The 18,449-nt window shown below is 55.1% G+C and overlaps 1 protein-coding gene across 1 annotated transcript in view; it reads left to right on the top strand.

Annotated features, from left to right (window-relative positions):
* Positions 1 to 18,247, top strand: part of Phf2 (PHD finger protein 2) — a 68,325-nt gene extending 50,078 nt beyond the window's left edge. Inside the window, exons 8-22 of the mRNA XM_032884451.1 lie at positions 370 to 457; positions 824 to 930; positions 1,329 to 1,420; positions 2,704 to 2,793; positions 3,240 to 3,599; positions 4,713 to 4,832; positions 5,177 to 5,292; positions 7,256 to 7,434; positions 7,532 to 7,602; positions 8,279 to 8,439; positions 12,643 to 12,914; positions 14,026 to 14,121; positions 14,614 to 14,723; positions 15,266 to 15,653; positions 16,316 to 18,247. Coding sequence (XP_032740342.1) covers positions 370 to 457; positions 824 to 930; positions 1,329 to 1,420; positions 2,704 to 2,793; positions 3,240 to 3,599; positions 4,713 to 4,832; positions 5,177 to 5,292; positions 7,256 to 7,434; positions 7,532 to 7,602; positions 8,279 to 8,439; positions 12,643 to 12,914; positions 14,026 to 14,121; positions 14,614 to 14,723; positions 15,266 to 15,653; positions 16,316 to 16,404 — 2,339 coding nt within the window. The 3' untranslated portion in view covers positions 16,405 to 18,247. The remainder of the gene's footprint in view (positions 1 to 369; positions 458 to 823; positions 931 to 1,328; positions 1,421 to 2,703; positions 2,794 to 3,239; positions 3,600 to 4,712; positions 4,833 to 5,176; positions 5,293 to 7,255; positions 7,435 to 7,531; positions 7,603 to 8,278; positions 8,440 to 12,642; positions 12,915 to 14,025; positions 14,122 to 14,613; positions 14,724 to 15,265; positions 15,654 to 16,315) is intronic.
* The last annotated feature ends 202 nt before the right edge of the window (positions 18,248 to 18,449 follow it).

The raw sequence follows: 18,449 nt of genomic DNA, 5'->3' as shown, positions 1-18,449 counted from the left end.
CCTAGAGGCAAATCTCAGCCTCTGGGGAGAATGACAGTGCCAGCCCTGTCTCTTCTGACCCGTGTGGACAGTTCTGAGACTTGGGCTCCCGCTCCTAATGGCAGTGTTGCCCTGGGGTGTCAGCATGTCCCTCTTGGCACCCAGACCTCAGTTTTTATCTGTCTGATACTGGAGTGTTCAACAGCCTATGTTAGCTCAGACGCACTCCCTCCTCCACCGCTCTCGGGGGTTCCTACCTCAGCTCAGGTCAGGTAGGAACAATAAGGGAAGGCCTGAGCTGATAGGGTTGGAGTCCGTGGTGAGTGGGGGAGGTGAAAGCCAGCGTGGGAGCAAGGTAGAAGCTGGTGTCAGCTTTATATGCTCTCCCAGGCTGGATATACGCCACGCTCACCCCCGTGGACTGCCTGGCCTTCGCTGGACATTTCCTCCACAGCCTCAGTGTGGAGATGCAGATGAGGTAGGTAGCTTCCCCAGTGCTATCCACCCTCGGACTGGGTTGCCCAACGAGCACCTCAGCCAGACTCCTGGGCTCAGCCTATGGGTTGCTATGCTGACATCTGCATCAAGGGAAAGAGGGGGTGGGTTCCACACCCCGGGTTAGGGCCAGCCCAGCAGTGGTTTGGGGTCATGAAGGCTGTTGTCACCTTTCCTGGACCGTGGCCAGCCTCTCTAGTCACTACAACCCACTGCCTCTACCCATGGTGGCTATCCCTTTGGGTCACATCAGGCCCAGTGGTGAAGAGCTGGCTCAGTAGGCCGGACTCTCCCTTGCATGGTCTACTTGATACGCTTGCACTGACTGGTTCTTTCCTGTGGCTTCCAGGGCATACGAGGTGGAAAGAAGGTTAAAACTAGGCAGCCTGACTCAATTTCCCAACTTTGAAACTGCCTGCTGGTACATGGGGAAGCATCTATTGGAAGCATTCAAAGGTACCTGTCACTCCAGGCTGGATGCCTGAGCCTGTAACCCTGGTCTAAGGGATATTGGGAGCCCTGATCATGACCCCTTAGGACACAGGCATAAGAAGGTACCTGGGAGGTCGGTGTAGGCTCTGACCCACTTAGACAGGACTCTGGGTTCCTGAGAAGAGAGGGGAGAGAGAACTGACCAGTGTGGGATCCTGTTAAGAAAGCTTCATGTGAGATGGGAGGAGATGGGAGGAGATGGGAGGTCACCCTTTCCCTTCAGGGCAGGTGCCAGGTGGGTAGGCACCCCAGATTCTAAGGAGAACCGTTGGCAGTTGGGCAAATGGTCTAGGGCCCCTGGAAGGCCTCTTGCTGGGGCAGGCTAAGGAGCCGCCACACTAACCCTATTGTGTCCTTCCCAGGTTCTCACAAGTCTGGGAAACAGCTGCCCCCACACTTAGTTCAAGGAGCTAAGATTCTCAATGGTGCTTTTAGGTCATGGACGAAGAAGCAGGTAGGAAGCAGATCGTGGGCGTATTTGTCTGAGGGAACGGGATGGGTGGGGAAGATACCAAGCATGTGTCCTATGGAACACACTCCCTCCAGGCTGGCTTAAGCTGGCCTGCTAACACCAACCGTGATCCCCTGAGGTGCGTCGGAGAGATGTAGGTAGCCTGGGTCAGCTGGGGTCATTGGCCTCAGGGCCAGATTTCCTCAGGAGTTTGGGCAAGAACAACTTTCTGTTAACCTGGAAAGGGCATAGAGGGGCCCAGGAGGCAGCTGGTGCAATGACCCCACATCTGGATCTGGACAGGAAGGTTAGGGATACAGTTGTGACTTTTGCCACTCTGCAACCATGCAGCCTGGCGTGGGTGTAGCCTCTTGCTTTGTAATCTGGGGACCCCTTCCCTTCCTTGTCTTTTCCCAAAATCTTGTGCACTGATTTCCTCCAGCCCGTGAAAGCTGTTTCTCAGACCACAGGATGCCAGCTTCCCGTTTGCTTTCTCTTCTTGCCTAGGTCGTGGCTACAGAGGGAGAAATGGGTCTGGCTTAGCCTAGGGTAACCTTTGATATTGTTTCCTACTAGGGCTCTCGCTCTTCAGGGCAGCCACCCGCCCACCTGCTGCTTGAGGGACAAGGGGTCCCTTCTAGGTCAGAGAGAACAGATGGGAGCCTCAGAGGTAGGGAATGATGTCTGTGGCCTGTCCTCACCCATGTGTGGTCCTGGTAGGTGGAGACAGGCCACAGACATAGTTCCTTCCCTTCTGGGGCCATCCTGTGACTACTATCTCCTTGAGACCCAAAGCTGGGATAGTTCAGGGGGGTCCTTCCCACCTCACCTTAATCACATGACCATAAAGAGAGTGGGCTCACATCCACTCCACAGCCAATTAGCTGGTGGTAGCCTTGGGTGAGGCCATCTTGATGCATTTTTCACTAACAGAAATGGCATGCTCATCACACCAGCCAGTAACATCAGGAAATGTTCACATAACCTACAACCCACTTGCATTGTCCCAGATCACAGTCCCTCAGTCCGCAACTTCCTGGAGCTCTTCTATCCAGGTCATAACCCCAGCTTACTCCCCTTCTGGATCTACCTTTGGGTCACAGCTACTCTGTTTGCAGACCCCAGAGAGAGCCTTCTTCTCAGGCAGGGCCCCAGAACATTATGCACCATGCCTTGCTCCGTGGCAACCTCTCGCCCCCTGGGGCGGCCATGGCCCTGGCTGGATGGACACAGAATGGCTTAGGCACTGCAATGGCCAAGTCGGCACTCACCCCACTATTCCACAGGCTTTGGCAGAGCACGAGGACGAGCTCCCGGAGCACTTCAGGCCCTCACAGCTCATCAAGGACCTGGCCAAAGAGATCAGGCTCAGCGAGGTAAGGCCATGCCAGGCTGACGGACCCTGGGATGACGGTGGGCCCAGAGCCTGCTCGGGACATTTCTCTATATTAGTAATCATGCCCGAGGCCTGGAGAGTGCTTGGGAGAAGAGGTGAAAGGAGGATGGAGAACCTCAGAGCCAGGCTTTGAGTCCGAACCTGGAGGAACTGGACTGCCTCCTGGGCCTGGATAGGGCAGAAGAGCCCCAGGAAGTTGGGGACTGAGGGACTGTGGTCTGGGGACAATGTGAATGGGTGGTAGGGTTGTGTGAACATTTCCTGATGTTACTGGACAAATGTGGAACAAATACGAACGGGTCACACGGTGTCAGCTGTGTGTGCCTTTCTAGGCTGACCGCCTCTCCCAACATGCCTGTGAGGGTCTCCTGAGTCCTGGCATGGTCCAGAGGGAACACAAATGACCCTCTCCTTTTCCCGTACCAGAATGCCTCCAAAACTGTCCGACCTGAAGTAAATGCTGTCGCCTCCTCAGATGAGGTCTGTGACGGGGACCGGGAGAAGGAGGAACCGCCATCTCCCATTGAGTCTACCCCACCTCGATCCCTCCTGGAGAAAGTGTCCAAAAAAAAGACTTCCAAGACTGTGAAGATGCCCAAGCCATCCAAAACCCCCAAGCCCCCCAAGCCCCCCAAGCCCCCCAAAACCCTGAAACTCAAGGACGGAAGCAAGAAGAAAGGGAAGAAGTGCAAAGAGTCCGCCTCTCCCACCATCCCCAACTTGGACCTGCTTGAGGCCCACACCAAGGAGGCGCTGACCAAGATGGAGCCGCCGAAGAAAGGAAAGGTGGGCTCCTGAGCCCTCCCCAGTATGCTGAGGCTCTGCAGCTCTGCCTTGGGCCAGACCTGAGGGACAGCTGGGGATAGCACCTCTTTCCTCCCTTTGTTTTCTGAGGAGGGAGTGGGGGAGGGGAGACTTGAGGTAGAGTAAGGGCTCCAAAGAGTACCAGGGTCCAGGGTCCGGCACTGCCCAATCAAATGTCTTCCCTGCCTGTGCCAGCCCTAGGCCTGCACATCCAGTCCCAAACCCCAGGTAGATCCTGCAAAGCAGCGAGGCCCCCTGGAGCAATAGCACGGAGGGTTTGTGCTGTGGTGGGGGTAGCTAGCACGCAGGAGGGCCACCGGATTGATGCAGGGTCACAGTGGTCTTCTCATAGAGGCCACCCTGCTTAGCTTTCCCAAGTACTAGAACCCACCCCTGAGGCTAAGGCTATGAAGATCTACAAGGCATCTGTTTGAGAACACTAGGAGGAGGCGGAGGGTTGGGAGAGGGGATAGTTATAAGTGAGCCCCTGTGGACAGGGAGAGACGGGCTCCATAAAGGCTCTTCCCGAACCTGTGAGATTAAGGATGATTGACTGTGAGCTCCTTCCGAGATGAGTACAGGACGATGTTGGGGGAGGTTATGATGATGATGATGATGATGATGATGATGATGATGATGATGATGATGATGTGTGTGTGTGTGTGTGTGTGTGTGTGGTGCCATGTATGATGTCATGTATACATAGGCATGTGGAGTTAAGTATGGTTTGGAATGTCCACAGGAGTATTCAGGAAAGGGTCTTATTGGATATGTAATGGAATATTACATGACTTATTATATTCCATTGGTGCTGTTCTTCTGGGGCAAGGAAGGAAGGAGGGAGAGAGGGATCTGTGGGTGGGTAGGTGGACGGGTGGGTGGGTGGATGGGTGGGTGGGTCAACTGATGGGCAGTGGGTAAACGGGTAGGGGTAGGTGGGTAGGTGGGTGGACGAGAGATGGGAGACTAAGTGAACAGACGGATACGTGGGCGGATGAAGGAATGGATGGGTGTGCTGTGTGTCTCCTCTGCTGTCGGAACCCCAGCTCACTCCCCTTCTTCTCTACCTTTGGGTCATGGCTACTCTGTTTGCAGACTCCAAAGAGCGTCCTGAGTGTTCCCAATAAGGACACGGTCCACACACAGAATGACGTGGAAAGACTGGAAATCCGAGAGCAAACAAAGAGCAAGTCGGAGGCCAAGTGGAAGTACAAGGTGAGGGTGGGTGCGGACCTGTGCCGGGGTGCGTCTGCCTGTCCCCAGAGCCACGAGGAAAGTGTGCAAGTGAGGAGTGATGTGACCTCCTGTAAGCCACCCTCTGCAGACAGTGTCAGTGCAAATGTCACCTCCATGTCCTCCTCCGCTGTCTTGCATCCTCTCTGTGATCCCATCTCTGTGTCCTCATCCCCCAAAGCTGGGCAGCCTCCCAGCATAGGTCCTGCATGCTGCCGATAACAGCTTTCCTGGGCATGTCCTGGTCCCCAGTTATACCCCGAGCATGGGGTGGGGCGCTAGCCTCTCATCCATGGCCTCAGGGACAACCTTGATCTTGCTTTCAGAACAGCAAACCTGACTCTTTACTGAGAATGGAGGAGGAGCAGAGGTTGGAGAAGTCACCCCTGGCTGGGAACAAGGACAAGTTTTCCTTTTCTTTCTCCAACAGAAAACTCCTGGGGTATGTGAGAGCCTGGGCAGGGCGGGGTAATCATACGGTGTCCCACCTCACATACGTGCCCCACACTATGCATCCACCCCATAGTACACATAGCAAATGCTATGTGTGCATCACCCTGTAGCACACAGACACCACGTCGGTTCCCATAGACACATTCATCACTTGCACACTCCTGTGGACATTCCAAATCACACTTCAGTCTGCGTGCGCTGTATATGTGACGTCACACACACACACACATACACACACACACACTACATCATAACCTCTACCAACACCATTTACACCATGATACAAACAGGCATTTTTATACCCTCATCACATACCCTTTCCATACATTTGTAACACATCCATCCCACAGGCATCTCACACCCTACACTCCACAGACATGTACACACTATATGTACACATACATGTACACACACATGTACACCCTATGTTGTAGACACATTACACACACATAACACACCGTACACTGGGTTGACACCCTGGGGTGGCTCTTTTCCGAGACATTGATCTCATTCACTGCCACGATGTTGTGTGGAATAGCCTTGTTTCTGCCTCCAGAAAAGTCCTACTGTGGGAACATAGGGAATGCAGCCTTAGTGAGGACCAGCTAGGCAGCAGGGAACCCCTAAGAGCATGGCTGGTGTGAGCTAACACTGAGGATACGAGTAGGGATCAGGACTCACGACTCTGAGCCCAGTGACCTGTAGGTCAGGACAGTGCATGCCCAGTAAGTTCCTGACTCCACATAAGCTATGATCAGTGCCTGGGGAGCGATGTATGGATTTGGGTGCTGAGGACCTCAGGAGATGTGCTGAACTGAGAGAGGGAGGACCCCAGCTTGGAGGCCAGGCGAGCCTCAGCACAGCCCCTGCAGCCTTGGTTCTAGTTGTGGACAAGAAGAGTGACCACTAGGCAGTCTGTCACAGCCATAAGCCCCACACAGTGTAGGTGACAAACGTGCCCTGCTGAGATATCTCCATTGTCTGTAGGAGTGACAGCCTCTGTTTCCATTTCTGAAAAGGGAGGAAAAGAACTGTGGGTGATGGAGAGACAGGACTGGGACTCCCAAGGGGATGTACTCAATCAGCCAGTGGAGTGGAGCCTACTCGGGCCTGGTCTTGCTCTCCTGACTTGACATTTCAGTAGAAATGTCCCAGAGAATGTCCCAGAGAAGCTTTCCAATGACACAGTTCTAGGACAAGGTCGAGCAGTTTAGAATATGCAGACAAAATGAACGAGCGGCTAGAGCCATGAATGCACAAGTGTGCATGGGAGTGGGGTGTGTGGCCCAGCTTTAAGGCAGCCGGGTGACAGCTTTCCTGAGACTGCTGGAGGCTGCCATGGCCTGGCGTGCTGTCTGTCAGTGTTGCAGGCATTTTGTTCAGCTTGCTCTCCTGCCTGAGGAGAAGAGTACATCCTGAGGGCCCAGGGAGGGCCCAGGCAGATCTGGGGAAAGCACAGAGCATCCCCGACTTAGACTGGCAAGAAGAAAGCTACAGTATTTCGTAGCCCAGTAGAGGCTGGCTGTGGCCACTGTGGCTCAAACAGCAAATGCTATTATTTTTGTTGTTATTTTTCCAAACAAAGCGTGTAGGAAAAGACACTGGAGTTGGCCCTGTTCCCACCTGAGACTTCATCTTAAACTCCGGCAGTCCGGAAGGGAGGGTCGTGGGCTATGCTTGTCAGAACCGAAGTGCGTTCTACAACCTCGGTTGCTTAGATCTTTCTCTACGGTGCATGACTGTGTATCCTGGGCCTCACACCAGGGGACGTGGAGCGAAGGAGGAGGCTGCAGATTAGAGGATGTCCCTCTCCATAAGCAGTCTTCCCGCAGGGGAAACCGAGGGCTGCCCAGTCTCCAACCAACTGCTTACCTTCCAAGGTCCCCGTGAGGGTCTGTGGTCTGCTGGCCTCAGGGCCCTGGGGTCCCATTGACCTATCCCTTCTGCTCTAGCTCCAAGGCCCTCAGGCCGCCGAGCAGCCCTGGCGTGTTCGGGACCTTGCAGAGCTTCAAAGAGGACAAGGCCAAGCCCGTCCGCGATGAGTATGAATATGTATCGGACGACGGGGAGCTGAAGATTGACGAGTTTCCCATCAGGAGGAAGAAGAACCCCCCCAAAAGGGATTTGTCCTGTGAGTCTGGTGGGTGTGGGCAGGGGGTTCCAAGTGGTCCCAGCTGACCCCACCCCCATGAAGGTCTCCACTTGACAGCTGTCTACTGTGCTTTCAGTTTTGTTAGACAAGAAGGAGACTCTCCTCATCCCCACCTCGAAGCCAAAGCTGGACTCCACGGCATACAAGGTGAGGCTCCCAGCCTCGTCCCACGCCTCTGCAGCGCACTGCTTGATGTACAAGGACATGCACCCTCCCGCTGCCCTGGGCTGGGCTCAGATGTGGGGTCGGCATAAGAGGGGCCTGGTCTTACTCGGTCCTTGGCACCAGGACTAAGGAGCGGCTCCTCTGGGCCTGGCCATGGGAGATAAATGCATCAAACCTTGTCCCCGGGCATAAGGATGATAGATAGGGAGTGGTTCCCCACCAGCAGGGGCCTTACACTAAGTTGACCTTGAAGGCTGTCTTTCCAGCAGAAAAGGATCACTACTGAGGTCTCATGTTTCCTGGGGAGCCCAGGAGGACCATGCACTCGTCCCCTGAGTCACCTGGAATAAGCTTATCCAAGCCAGAAGTTTATAGTCACTGTTGTGACTGTTGTGTTTCCTGGTTGGAAATTCTGGGGCTTTCTGTGGAAAAGGCCCCAGGGTGTGAAGGCAACTTTAACCTTTGTGGTTTCGACGACCCTAGGAAAGGCTTGGCACCCACATCTGCCTCATGTGGACCTCACCCATAGCGTGAACCTTAGACTGCCCTGTAGCATTCATTAGAGCAGAACTCTTCAAAACTCATTTCCCCATGAAGGGAAAAATTACCCCCTCCTCAGTGCCCTGCCCTGACAGCTGCTCTGTCCCTGGTTCCACAGAGCGACGACTCCTCTGATGAGGGCTCTCTGCACATCGACACGGACACCAAGCCAAGCCGAAATGCCAAAGTGAAGAAGGAAAGTGGGAGCTCGGCGGCAGGCATCCTGGACCTACTGCAGGCCAGCGAGGAGGTCGGGGCTCTTGAGTACAACCCCAACAGGTGGGCCCGGGCTGCGTCCCACAGCACTCACAGAACATGGCTGCCCCTGGGTGCAAGGCCCCATCACACAGTGGCATGTAGACAGTCCCTAGCCTCTGACTGCCATGAACTGGGCTTGGGGAGCAGCAAGAATAGGCTTCATTTAACTCTTGATGGCCCCAGTTAGATTCGTGCGCTGTTGATTTGGGTCTGAAGCACTTAACCGCTGTTTTAATCTCTTGTTGAAATTTTAGTGGCATCCCCAGGTGTGGCAATGACAGCCGACTGATGGGGCACAGCCAGTACGACCCCAAAGACCCTCCGGCACACACATCAGACACAGTAGTGCCCTCTCCACTCTCCAGTTGAGTCTAGTTTCGGACTCTATCTGTGAGATTGGGGAAGCTGAGTCTTAGGGAGCTCAGACAGCCTTCCCAAGGCTCTCAGCTTGGAGATAGCAGAGCAGGCCCAGGCTCTGGGCTGACCTCACTCAAGGGCCCGTCTTGGGTTCCTGTTCCCTCATCTGTCTGACTGTTTTTAGATGACTGCCTGAGGCAGCAGCTCACCCTGGCTCTGAGGCTGCCCCAGCAGGTGGAGGCCTAGGTCAGGCCTACTCTAGACGACATGAGATTCCAGGAAGGCGGATTAAGGGCTTGATTGAAACAAGCTTTTGCTGAATTAGTTGGCCATATTTTATTTCATAGATTACTGTCTTGAATGCAATATCATGTTCACAGCCAGCCGGCCTCAGGCACTTTCCTAGTGGGAGCGAAGCATGGTGGGAGGGGTGTGCGTGGCTCTGGGCACAGGATCCTGGCTTAGCCTGGCATGATACAGTGAGAGCTTTGGTGGCCACGCGGGGAAGCCTGGCTGTGGCTTCTTCTCTTTGGAGCACCTCCACACTGTGGCCCCGTGCAGGGCGCCACAGTCTCTGGTGGTGGTGATGCCTGACTTCCGGGAGAAAATACGTGCTAGCTGTCTCTTCAGTGGTCTATCTCAGAGTCTGAGAGACTCCCCCTCCCCCCAGCACCTTACATCCCCCATGATCCTTCAAGGGAAAGGCCTGGGAAGTTGGAGCATAGGGTGAACCTGGCACTACCTAGGATGAAGGCAAAAAGCCTTGGCCCTCCCTAGCCAAGGTACCCTGTTCTGGGTGCTGTGGGGGGAGAACTCTGGGTGGCATGGAGATGGAACACAGATGGGGGTATTTTGAGTCATTATTTGTGAGGCCAGGAGGGGGCTGTCTGCTAATGAGAAACCAGAGCTGCTGTGGCCCCGTGCCCCAAGTCTGGGGAGAGTGCTTCGCAGACCCCACATGTGTCCACACACGTGCCTCAGAGGCCAGCCAGCCCCCTCAGCCCGCCTGCAGGCAGTTCCTCTCCTAAAGTCTCCTAGTTGGAGCATAGGTCAGTTTTTGATGGTCCATTTGCACTGTTTTAAGTACTGACTGTTTGGAAAAAAACAGCTGAAGAAAACGGAGGAAAATATGTTAATTTCTTGTGGCTGGTTTGCTTGGTGTTTACCGCTATGGGAAAAGGAGGGGATTTAGGTATGGTAATTGGAGGATTAAAGTATTATTTTCCATGCTGACTAGTTAAACTTTGTTCATTGATTCCCCGGCAACCTTGAAGGTAGACGGGCCAGCTGGGTCTGGGGTCACCCAGATGGTCTGGGTGGGAAACTCATGTCCGCATGGGTTCTCATGGGGGTCCTACCATCAGTGTTTAGGACCTTGTGGTGGGTGCCTTGGTATTTCCCTGTGGCCTGGGCCGAGAGCAGGATAGATAGAGCGTTTGCACCTTGAGCTGTAAGGTGAACCATTTGTGAGCCATTTGTTCCTACCGGTGCTCAGTGAGGTCCACAGACTGGCCCAGCTGGACAGTGCCAGGACAGCTGCTGTCCTGCGAAACACAGCCCTGCACTGTGCACGGGGCAGGCAGGCTAACAAGTAGCTCCAGCATGGCTTTCTGCAGAACTCAGGGCTATGTGACTTGGCCTTCCATTATGACTTAGGCCTGGGAGGCAGCTTTCACAGAGGGCTGTGGACGTGCTGGCTTCCCTCTCCTCGGGCCTAGGAAATGTCTCCCAGTCCATGGGGCATTAGCTTTTGTCCAAGCTTGCCTGTCCAGTCTCAGTGGGGCTGTTCCATCTCTCGGACTCTTCCCCCACCCCCAACAGGGCCTTTTCTAGAGCCCTTGTGTTCTGAGCAGCAGCTTTCCTAGGTCCCTGTTAGAGCCAGGGCCCTTCAGCCTGTTCAGAGGCGGTCTGCCCATCAGCACTGTCTCACACATATGCCATCTTGAGCAAGTGGAGGGAGGCAGCGGGTGGGGGAATACTGTGCTGGAGGGGGTACTGTGCTGGAGGGGGTGCTACTGTGCTGGAAGGGGGTACTGTGCTGGTACTGTGCTAGAAGGGGGTACTGTGCTGGTGGGGGGGGTACTGTGTTGGAGGGGGTACTGTGCTAGAAGGGGCACTGTGCTGGAGGGGTACTGTGCTAGAAGGGGGCACCACTGTGCTGGAGGGGTACTGTGCTGGAGGGGTACTGTGCTGAGGGGTACTGTGCTAGAAGGGGTACTGTGCTGGTGGGGGTACTGTGCTGGTGGGGGTACTGTGTTGGAGGGGGATCCCTGGCTGCAATTCCATGTGCTGTCGCTGCCATTCATCACTGCGATTCTGGTCCTGGGCTTGCCATGAGGTCATCTCCTAACATACCTTCTTTTCAGAGGCTTTGACACTTTTTCCCTCTGCAAAAGTCTTCCTAAAAGTTGCTCCAGATATTCGGTTGTAGCTCCCAGGTATCCAGGATATAACAAGGGAAACTCTGGAAACCAAAGGGCTTTGATGCAGTCCCAGGAGAAGAGGTACCACGGATTACAGGGAGGAGACAGCGTGCCTGTAGACCATGGCCACCTAGGCGGGTCATGTAGCAGGTGTCCTTGGTATTGTCACTGTTTATCTTCACCAGCTGGAATGAGCCATTCTTTTCTAGGCTGGGCTCTGAGCTAGAGTAAGTTCTAGAAAGTCCCCAGAGGGAGCTCCCACTGGGCCAGATCTTCATGGAGCCAGGGGATGTTTGGCTCTCTACCTGGGCATCGTGTGGCCATTTGGACCCTGTGCTGGACCCTGACTCAGAATCTCCTGACAAGTCCTAGGTGTAGGTGTTTTTAAAGCTATCCAGGTGCTTCGAGCTTAGACAGTGGGAAGCCTAGGCTGAGGGAGGTGTGTGGGCTGTGCCAGCATAGAGCCCCGAGGAAGCCAGATCCTGTTGTAGAGCCTGGTGGAGATTGTGGAGACCACCCAGAAGCCACACCAGACCTAACACCTAGGCTCTTTGCAGTCTAACAGCAGCCAGACCTCAGATCTGTGGGATAATGGTGACACTGCTCCCTGAACCCGGTTTGGGATGCTCTTTCTGGAAGGCAGGGCACCAGTGCACCCAGGGGAAGGTGAGGGCATGGGGCAGTAGACAGGGGCATTGCTAGGGAATCACAGAAAGAGCATGGCAGCCAGGACTCGGCAGAGGAGAGCAGACAGAACCCTGTGGTCAGTCCTTCATGGAGGGACCCCGCCCGAGAGGGGAACCTGGCTAAGCTGAGGCATGGCTGTGCCTAACCAAGAGGTGTGTAGATACAGATAGAGGAGTGTGTGTGTGTGTGTGTGTGTGTGTGTGTGTGTGTGTGTGTGTGTGTGTGCGTGCACACGTGTGCACAGGTATAGATGTGGGCTTGGTGAGGGTATGGGTGTTGATGGCAGATATAGATGAGGGTCTGGATTTATACTTACTTGGACATGAGTCACCTTGGAAGAGTGTGTCACGGGAGGAAAGTGGGGACCTCCCTATTTCAGTATAGGACTGTGGAGGAGGAATGCCCCTGGCTAGGACTGAGGTCAGGGTGTGGAAGAGCATAGAGAACTAGCAGGGTACAAGAGCCAAGCCTCTAAACCCCTGGACTATTCAAAAGGTGTGAGATGCCATCTGCCTTCTGGTGTGTTTTCTCGCTTCCTCCCGGAGTGTGACTGGGTGTACAGAGGGGCCCGCCAGGTCTTTTCTACCATTAAGTTTCCGGACCATGTCATTCTGTGGCTGCTGGCTGCCCAGGCCAGTGACTGTACAGCCACGGGCTTTGGGCTACAGTTACAGCACCTTGGACTGAAATTGTGGACGGCAGGCTGCGGGCCAAGGGCCATGGCTGAACGCCTCTTTTTTTCTCTCTCTGTCCCCAGCCAGCCCCCTGCCTCCCCCAGTACGCAGGAAGCCATTCAGGGAATGTTGTCCATGGCCAATCTGCAGGCCTCTGACTCCTGCCTGCAGACCACATGGGGCACTGGCCAGGCCAAGGGGGGTTCCCTGGCAGCCCATGGCGCCCGGAAGAATGGTGGTAGCAGCAAAGGGACAGGCAAGCGCCTACTGAAGAGGACTGCCAAGAACAGTGTGGATCTTGAGGACTACGAGGAGCAGGACCACCTGGACGCCTGCTTCAAGGACTCAGACTATGGTGAGTGTGGCTGCAGGGCGGGGCTGCCGCCTGTAGGGGGCAGCACTGACTAGGAACACGCTAAGGAGGCCCGCCAGCTACAGTCTGGACTGTCAAATCCATCTTGGGCTGGGGTGTGGTGGTGCACGCCTTTAACCCCAGCACTCTGGAGGTACAAACAAGGTGAGAATCTCTGGTCTGTGTTCTGGGCCAGCCTGGTCCACATAGTAAGTTCCAGGCTAGCCCGAGCTATATAGTGAAACCTTATCTCAAACAGAACAAAACAAAGCACTATCCTTTGGAAGCCTGTCATTTTGTGACCTGGGTAACTACCACCCGGCTCCATTTCAGAATATCCTTCTCATAAGGAAACTTCGTCCCCATCCACAGTTTGTCCCTCTCCATCCCTGGCCACTTGTCAGGTCCCTGTGGACACATCATCTAAATGGATCATATAACGTGTGACTTTTGGGCCTAGTGCTCAGGGGTGACTCCAGGGCCTTCCTGATAGCCAGGTTTACTGGTCTCCACTGTGAAGGAGAACTCCTGAGAGGGGGATCCGTCCTGCCCATGCTGAAGAGATCTATGCCCCTAGGTCGGTGTGCTCTGCTTGGATAGACAGCGGCAGCAACGTGAACTCCTGTTTCCTCTCTCTGTGGGGGTGTGGGGTGCCAGATCCTCCTGCTACCCACAGAATCACTAGTCCTGGGGGTTTCTCAGTTGGCCTTGTCAACCAAAGGAAGCAAGACCCACATTGTAGGAGTTGCTGGGGAGTCCCTGACCCAAGGAAGCCCTGATGGGGCCATGTGCAGGCGTCTAAGCAGGCACCTTCTCCCAACCCGCTTGGGAGGGGCTTCAGGTACAGTGGAGTCAGGTTGGTCACCTTGGAGTCCCACTCCCTAGGGCAGCAGCCTCCAGAAGGACTGCGTCTCACAGGCGCCTGAAGCCAGCCTGGGTGGGTGTGGGTGGCAGCCACTCTCTTGCAGCTTCAATTGCACAGCAGGTCTGAGAACCCAAGGACAGGTCTGGGGCCACCATTTGGGAAGGGCACTGGGCCACCACAGCCCCATGCCCTCCCCAGCCCTGGCTGCACTTGGCCACTCAGGGCCCTGCTCTCCTATTGCTTCCTCAGTTTACCCCTCACTGGAGTCTGACGAAGATAACCCCGTCTTCAAGTCCCGGTCAAAGAAGAGGAAAGGCTCAGACGATGCTCCTTACAGCCCCACAGGTAGAGCTGGGCTGGGGGCCTGATATGTGGCCACTGAGGACATGCGTGTGGCTCTAGGCTTTTCCAGGGGGATTGGTCAGCTCTCCACAGGGCCCTGGCTGTGCCTCTGCTTCGTGTTTCGAGATCTCCAAGCCTAGACCTCACTCTAGAACTTTCTCACGTGGGGCTCCTCCTCTCCCGTATCCTCTGTAGAAAGATTTGGGAGGGGGCACCCAAAACATGAAGGGATCAGGCATGTCCCCCTTTCAAGGTCCCCTGCCTACCTGGCTTCCCTTGCCCAGTTTGCTGGACCTTCCATACTGCCTCACAGATACTCCAGCGAGGCACCGTCTTGGGGAGGGAGTGCAGATGTGATGTGGCTTCCCGTCCAGAGAGTTAGGTGCTCGTGTCCCACCCCACCCGACCCCCACCGCCTGACTCAGAGATGGTCTGGGATGAGTGAGCCTCACTTGCAGAGCTGATTCCTTGGCCTTTTCCTCGTCTCTTCCACAGCCAGGGTCGGTCCATCAGTGCCGAGACAAGACAGGCCTGTGCGTGAGGGGACCAGAGTGGCCTCCATTGAGACTGGGCTGGCAGCTGCTGCAGCCAAGCTGTCCCAGCAGGTGAGGAGACTGGAGGGCTCTTGCACGACTAAGTCTCCATTGTGTGAACTCAGGCTGACCTCTAGATACCCAGCCATTGTCTCTGTGTGGAGACTGCCAGGGCTCGGAACTGTCAGGCAGGAGAGTGGCTCCACATTCTGAGTAGGTGTAGGGGAGCCAGGCGCACAGCCCCTGACTCTTACCTCTCACTAACATGGTTGCTCTGGGGTACTCAGGATGCCCTCGTTAAATGCCTCTGGGGACTGCTCCCTTCTCAAACATCCGGGCACTTTTAGGTGGTGCACGTAGGCAGGAACTCTGACTTGTCTTCCTCTGATCCAACCCTCCCCTCCCCTCCCCTCCCCTCCCCATTAGTCATGTGTTGGCAGAACTCACAGTGGGCTCACAGGGCCAGGTTTCCCCGCCCTGGTTTGGTGGGAGAGGCCTCGTGGAGGTCTGAGCCCCCTTAAAACCTGCATCTGGGTTGGGGCAGAACTGTCTGTGCCCCACTCTGATGTACGGGGGCAGCTGGTGGGTAGCACACCTCCACACTTTGTTCCCAGGAGGAGCAGAAAAACAGGAAGAAGAAGAACACCAAAAGGAAGCCGACTCCTAACACTGCCTCCCCCTCCGTCTCCACGTCTGCCTCCGCCTCCACGGGTACCACCTCGGCCTCCACCACCCCAGCCTCCACCACCCCGGCCTCCACCACCCCAGCATCCACCACCCCGGCCTCTACCAGCACAGCCAGCAGCCAGGCCTCACAGGAGGGCAGCTCACCCGAGCCCCCACCTGAGTCACACAGCAGTGGCCTGGCTGACCACGAGTATACAGCAGCCGGCACATTCGCAGGGGCCCAGGCTGGCCGTGCCTCCCAGCCCATGGCCCCTGGAGTCTTTCTCACACAGAGGCGGCCTTCTGCATCATCCCCCAACAACACTGCTGCCAAAGGTACCCCTTTTGCCCCGTCTGCCCCTGCCCTTAGGAAGCACCCTGCAAAGGGGGTTCTGGCCCCAGGACGGCAGGTGCTGGGCATCTGAGACAGTTGTGTCCGTGTGCCTGCATGGCACCCACCCTTTACTTGAGTGTTTGCCGCTGGTCTGCTTAGTCATGTGAAAGACATAGGCTAAAGTCAGGAGATGCAGCCTGCGTAGGGCTCAGTGATTGCAAACTTCAGGACTCGTTCTCAGCTCAGGGCTCCGGTTCAGGCATCTGCCACGGGTGAAGCTGGGCGTGACATGAGCCCCTCTGTGGGTTGGAATGTCATTACCAGTCAGGACCTGTGGAACCCCTGTGGCCTCCCTTAGCCCGCCTACCTGCGCTCCAGCCTGGGCCTAGTGGTCAAGTTTCAGTGGCATGGCTACTTACTGGTGGCACTTGAAATGGCCTTGCTGCTGGGGTGGGGCCTCACACCTTAGCCGTGCCATGCTGAACCAAGCCCACCACGGTTCCTACACCTCTGAGCACTTTGCGTCCATGGGGGGATTTCTGAGCCCAGAGCTGTTTGGCTGATTCTACAGAAGTGGGTGGGGCTTAGGGGGTCTGTGGGATCCTATCCCCTTGTAGCTGTCACTCTTGGTCTTTTTAAAAAGAGTTTCTCCCCACCTCTGTAGGAAAACGTACAAAAAAGGGCATGGCCACCGCCAAGCAAAGGCTTGGAAAGATCTTGAAGATCCATCGGAATGGGAAACTGCTCCTCTAAGGCTTGGAAAGCCAGGATCCTTCTGCTCTGCTCAGGACCCCCGGAGCCCCGCTACATCAGCCCCTCCCAGGACGGTGGCTGTGCCGCCTGGCCCGGGGAGGGCCTTGCCTCCTCCCAGCCACCTCTCCCCAATGCGAGCATCTGTCCCTTGAGCAGGTGGAATGAGCGGAGCATGGCCGTCCCTTGTTGTGAACATGGACATCCTTTCTCAGTTGCTCAGAGTGACCTGAAAGTGGCCCTGCCGACTTAAGGATCATTCTGGTTTCAGGACAGCCTCCAGGCTCCCCACCGGAGCCTGGCGACCTCTATGGCTCTGCTTGGGAGCATGAGGCCTTCAAGGAAGGTGCGGTGAGCCACGCTCACCAGCCTGAGTCCGTGCTGGCCCCAGGCTGGCAGCCTCCCAAGGCATAAAACAAGGCAAAGGACAGAGAAAGAGAGGAGCTGTGGGGCATCGAGCGTCCCCTCCCTCCTCTTCCTGAGCGAGTCTTACAGCACTTGACCAGTGAGGAGAGGTTGCCCCAGCTCCCTGGCTGGCAGGTAGCAGGCTAGGTAGTGGGTGTCACACCCCAAAAAGCCTAGGGACATTTGGGCTTGACAGGACCCACAGTTAGGTTGGTGTGTGAGCGGGTGGAGGAGCCACTGTGGGTTCACAGGGGAAGGGTGACAGCTCAGCCACGTCTTAGGGTCCGGGGGACCCAGGCTAAGCCACGTGGAGGGGCCCAACTCTGGAACAGCACTTCTAGGCCAAGGCACCCTGCCCTGCGTGGGCAGACAGGTGAGCAGGGCCACAGGGCTGGAGCCAGCATGGCAGCGTTGTCTGAGCCCCTGGGTGGCATCATGAGTGTGGCCATCTCAGGTGGCGGTGTCCACCCATCGACATGGAGGGGCTGGGTTTGTTTCTCAGGCAATCCTGTATTTTCATTTTAGATGTATTTCCGGAAGCATATTTTTAATAGAATGTAGCGTGTAAATAGCTTTTTAAATGACTTCTTTTTTACAAGAGCAAAAGTATCTCTAGGGATTTCTTTCTATAGAGCCCTTCATTAACCTTTATACGAGTTTTTGCTCCCCGACCCCTTCTCTGACGGATGGTCAGGTTCCGGCCCCCCCACGCCCTTTGCTTTCCTTTCCTTTCCTTTTGTTACTCCTCCTTATTTTCCTCTTAGGAACTAAGGTATTGCCTGAAAAACAACGGCGCCTGCGCGGCCTTACCCTCTGTCTCTCAGAGCGGATAGTACGGATTCCCTCCCCACTCGCCCTGAAGCCGCGTCTCCAGTCTCACACCAGCTCTTCGATCTCCTTCTTGTGTGACGAGGGCCGGGGACGCAGTTACTTTGCTAGCACCTTGTGAAGTATTTGTGTTTCGTGATGCTGTAATTTATTAATGTTTGTAGCTTTTTATATTTGTACATTTCTTATGAGGTTTGTTTCTACACCCGTTACCTGGATGTGTTGTCCACGAGGAGATGCAGCTTGGTGGAGGCCTTATCCACTCCCACTTTGACCTGTTTGGAGGGACGTCATCCCCAGGGCCCGGGGCTGGGAGAGGGGCATCTTGCAGGCCCCAGGCTTACTCAGAACTGGTGTTTTTAAAAGTTTCCTTGACCTGTCCTTGTGAACATTTCTATAATCTTAACCCGGGCATCAAGCTGTTCTCTCTCTCTTTCTCTTTTTAATTTTATTATTATTTTGGCAACATGTACATTTCTAACAAAGTTTATCGTGGCTATTAAAGTGTTCTATTTCCCAGTTCATATTACTCTTGTATCGAGTCCATGAGGTCTAAGGCGACTTAGACCAAAGTTTTAAAAAAAAGTAAAAATATTTCAGGTTTTGTACAGAGCCATGTGTCTGTCATACTTGCGTTCTTCTCTGCCCTCCTGTCACCCGTGGGACATGTGATGATGGGACCAGCAGGCTCCGGTCAGACACATCCTTGGGTGGGGGCATCTTTTAGCTCCCATCGATGTCTGCAGCAAGCAGACAGAAGCCGCCCTGACGGTGACATTCACTGAAGTGACAGGTGTCCACTGTGGAGATAATGG

Source organism: Rattus rattus, chromosome 14 (genome assembly GCF_011064425.1).
Source record: "Rattus rattus isolate New Zealand chromosome 14, Rrattus_CSIRO_v1, whole genome shotgun sequence".
Lineage (NCBI taxonomy): Eukaryota > Metazoa > Chordata > Mammalia > Rodentia > Muridae > Rattus > Rattus rattus.
This window is presented reverse-complemented; position numbering and strand designations above follow the sequence as displayed.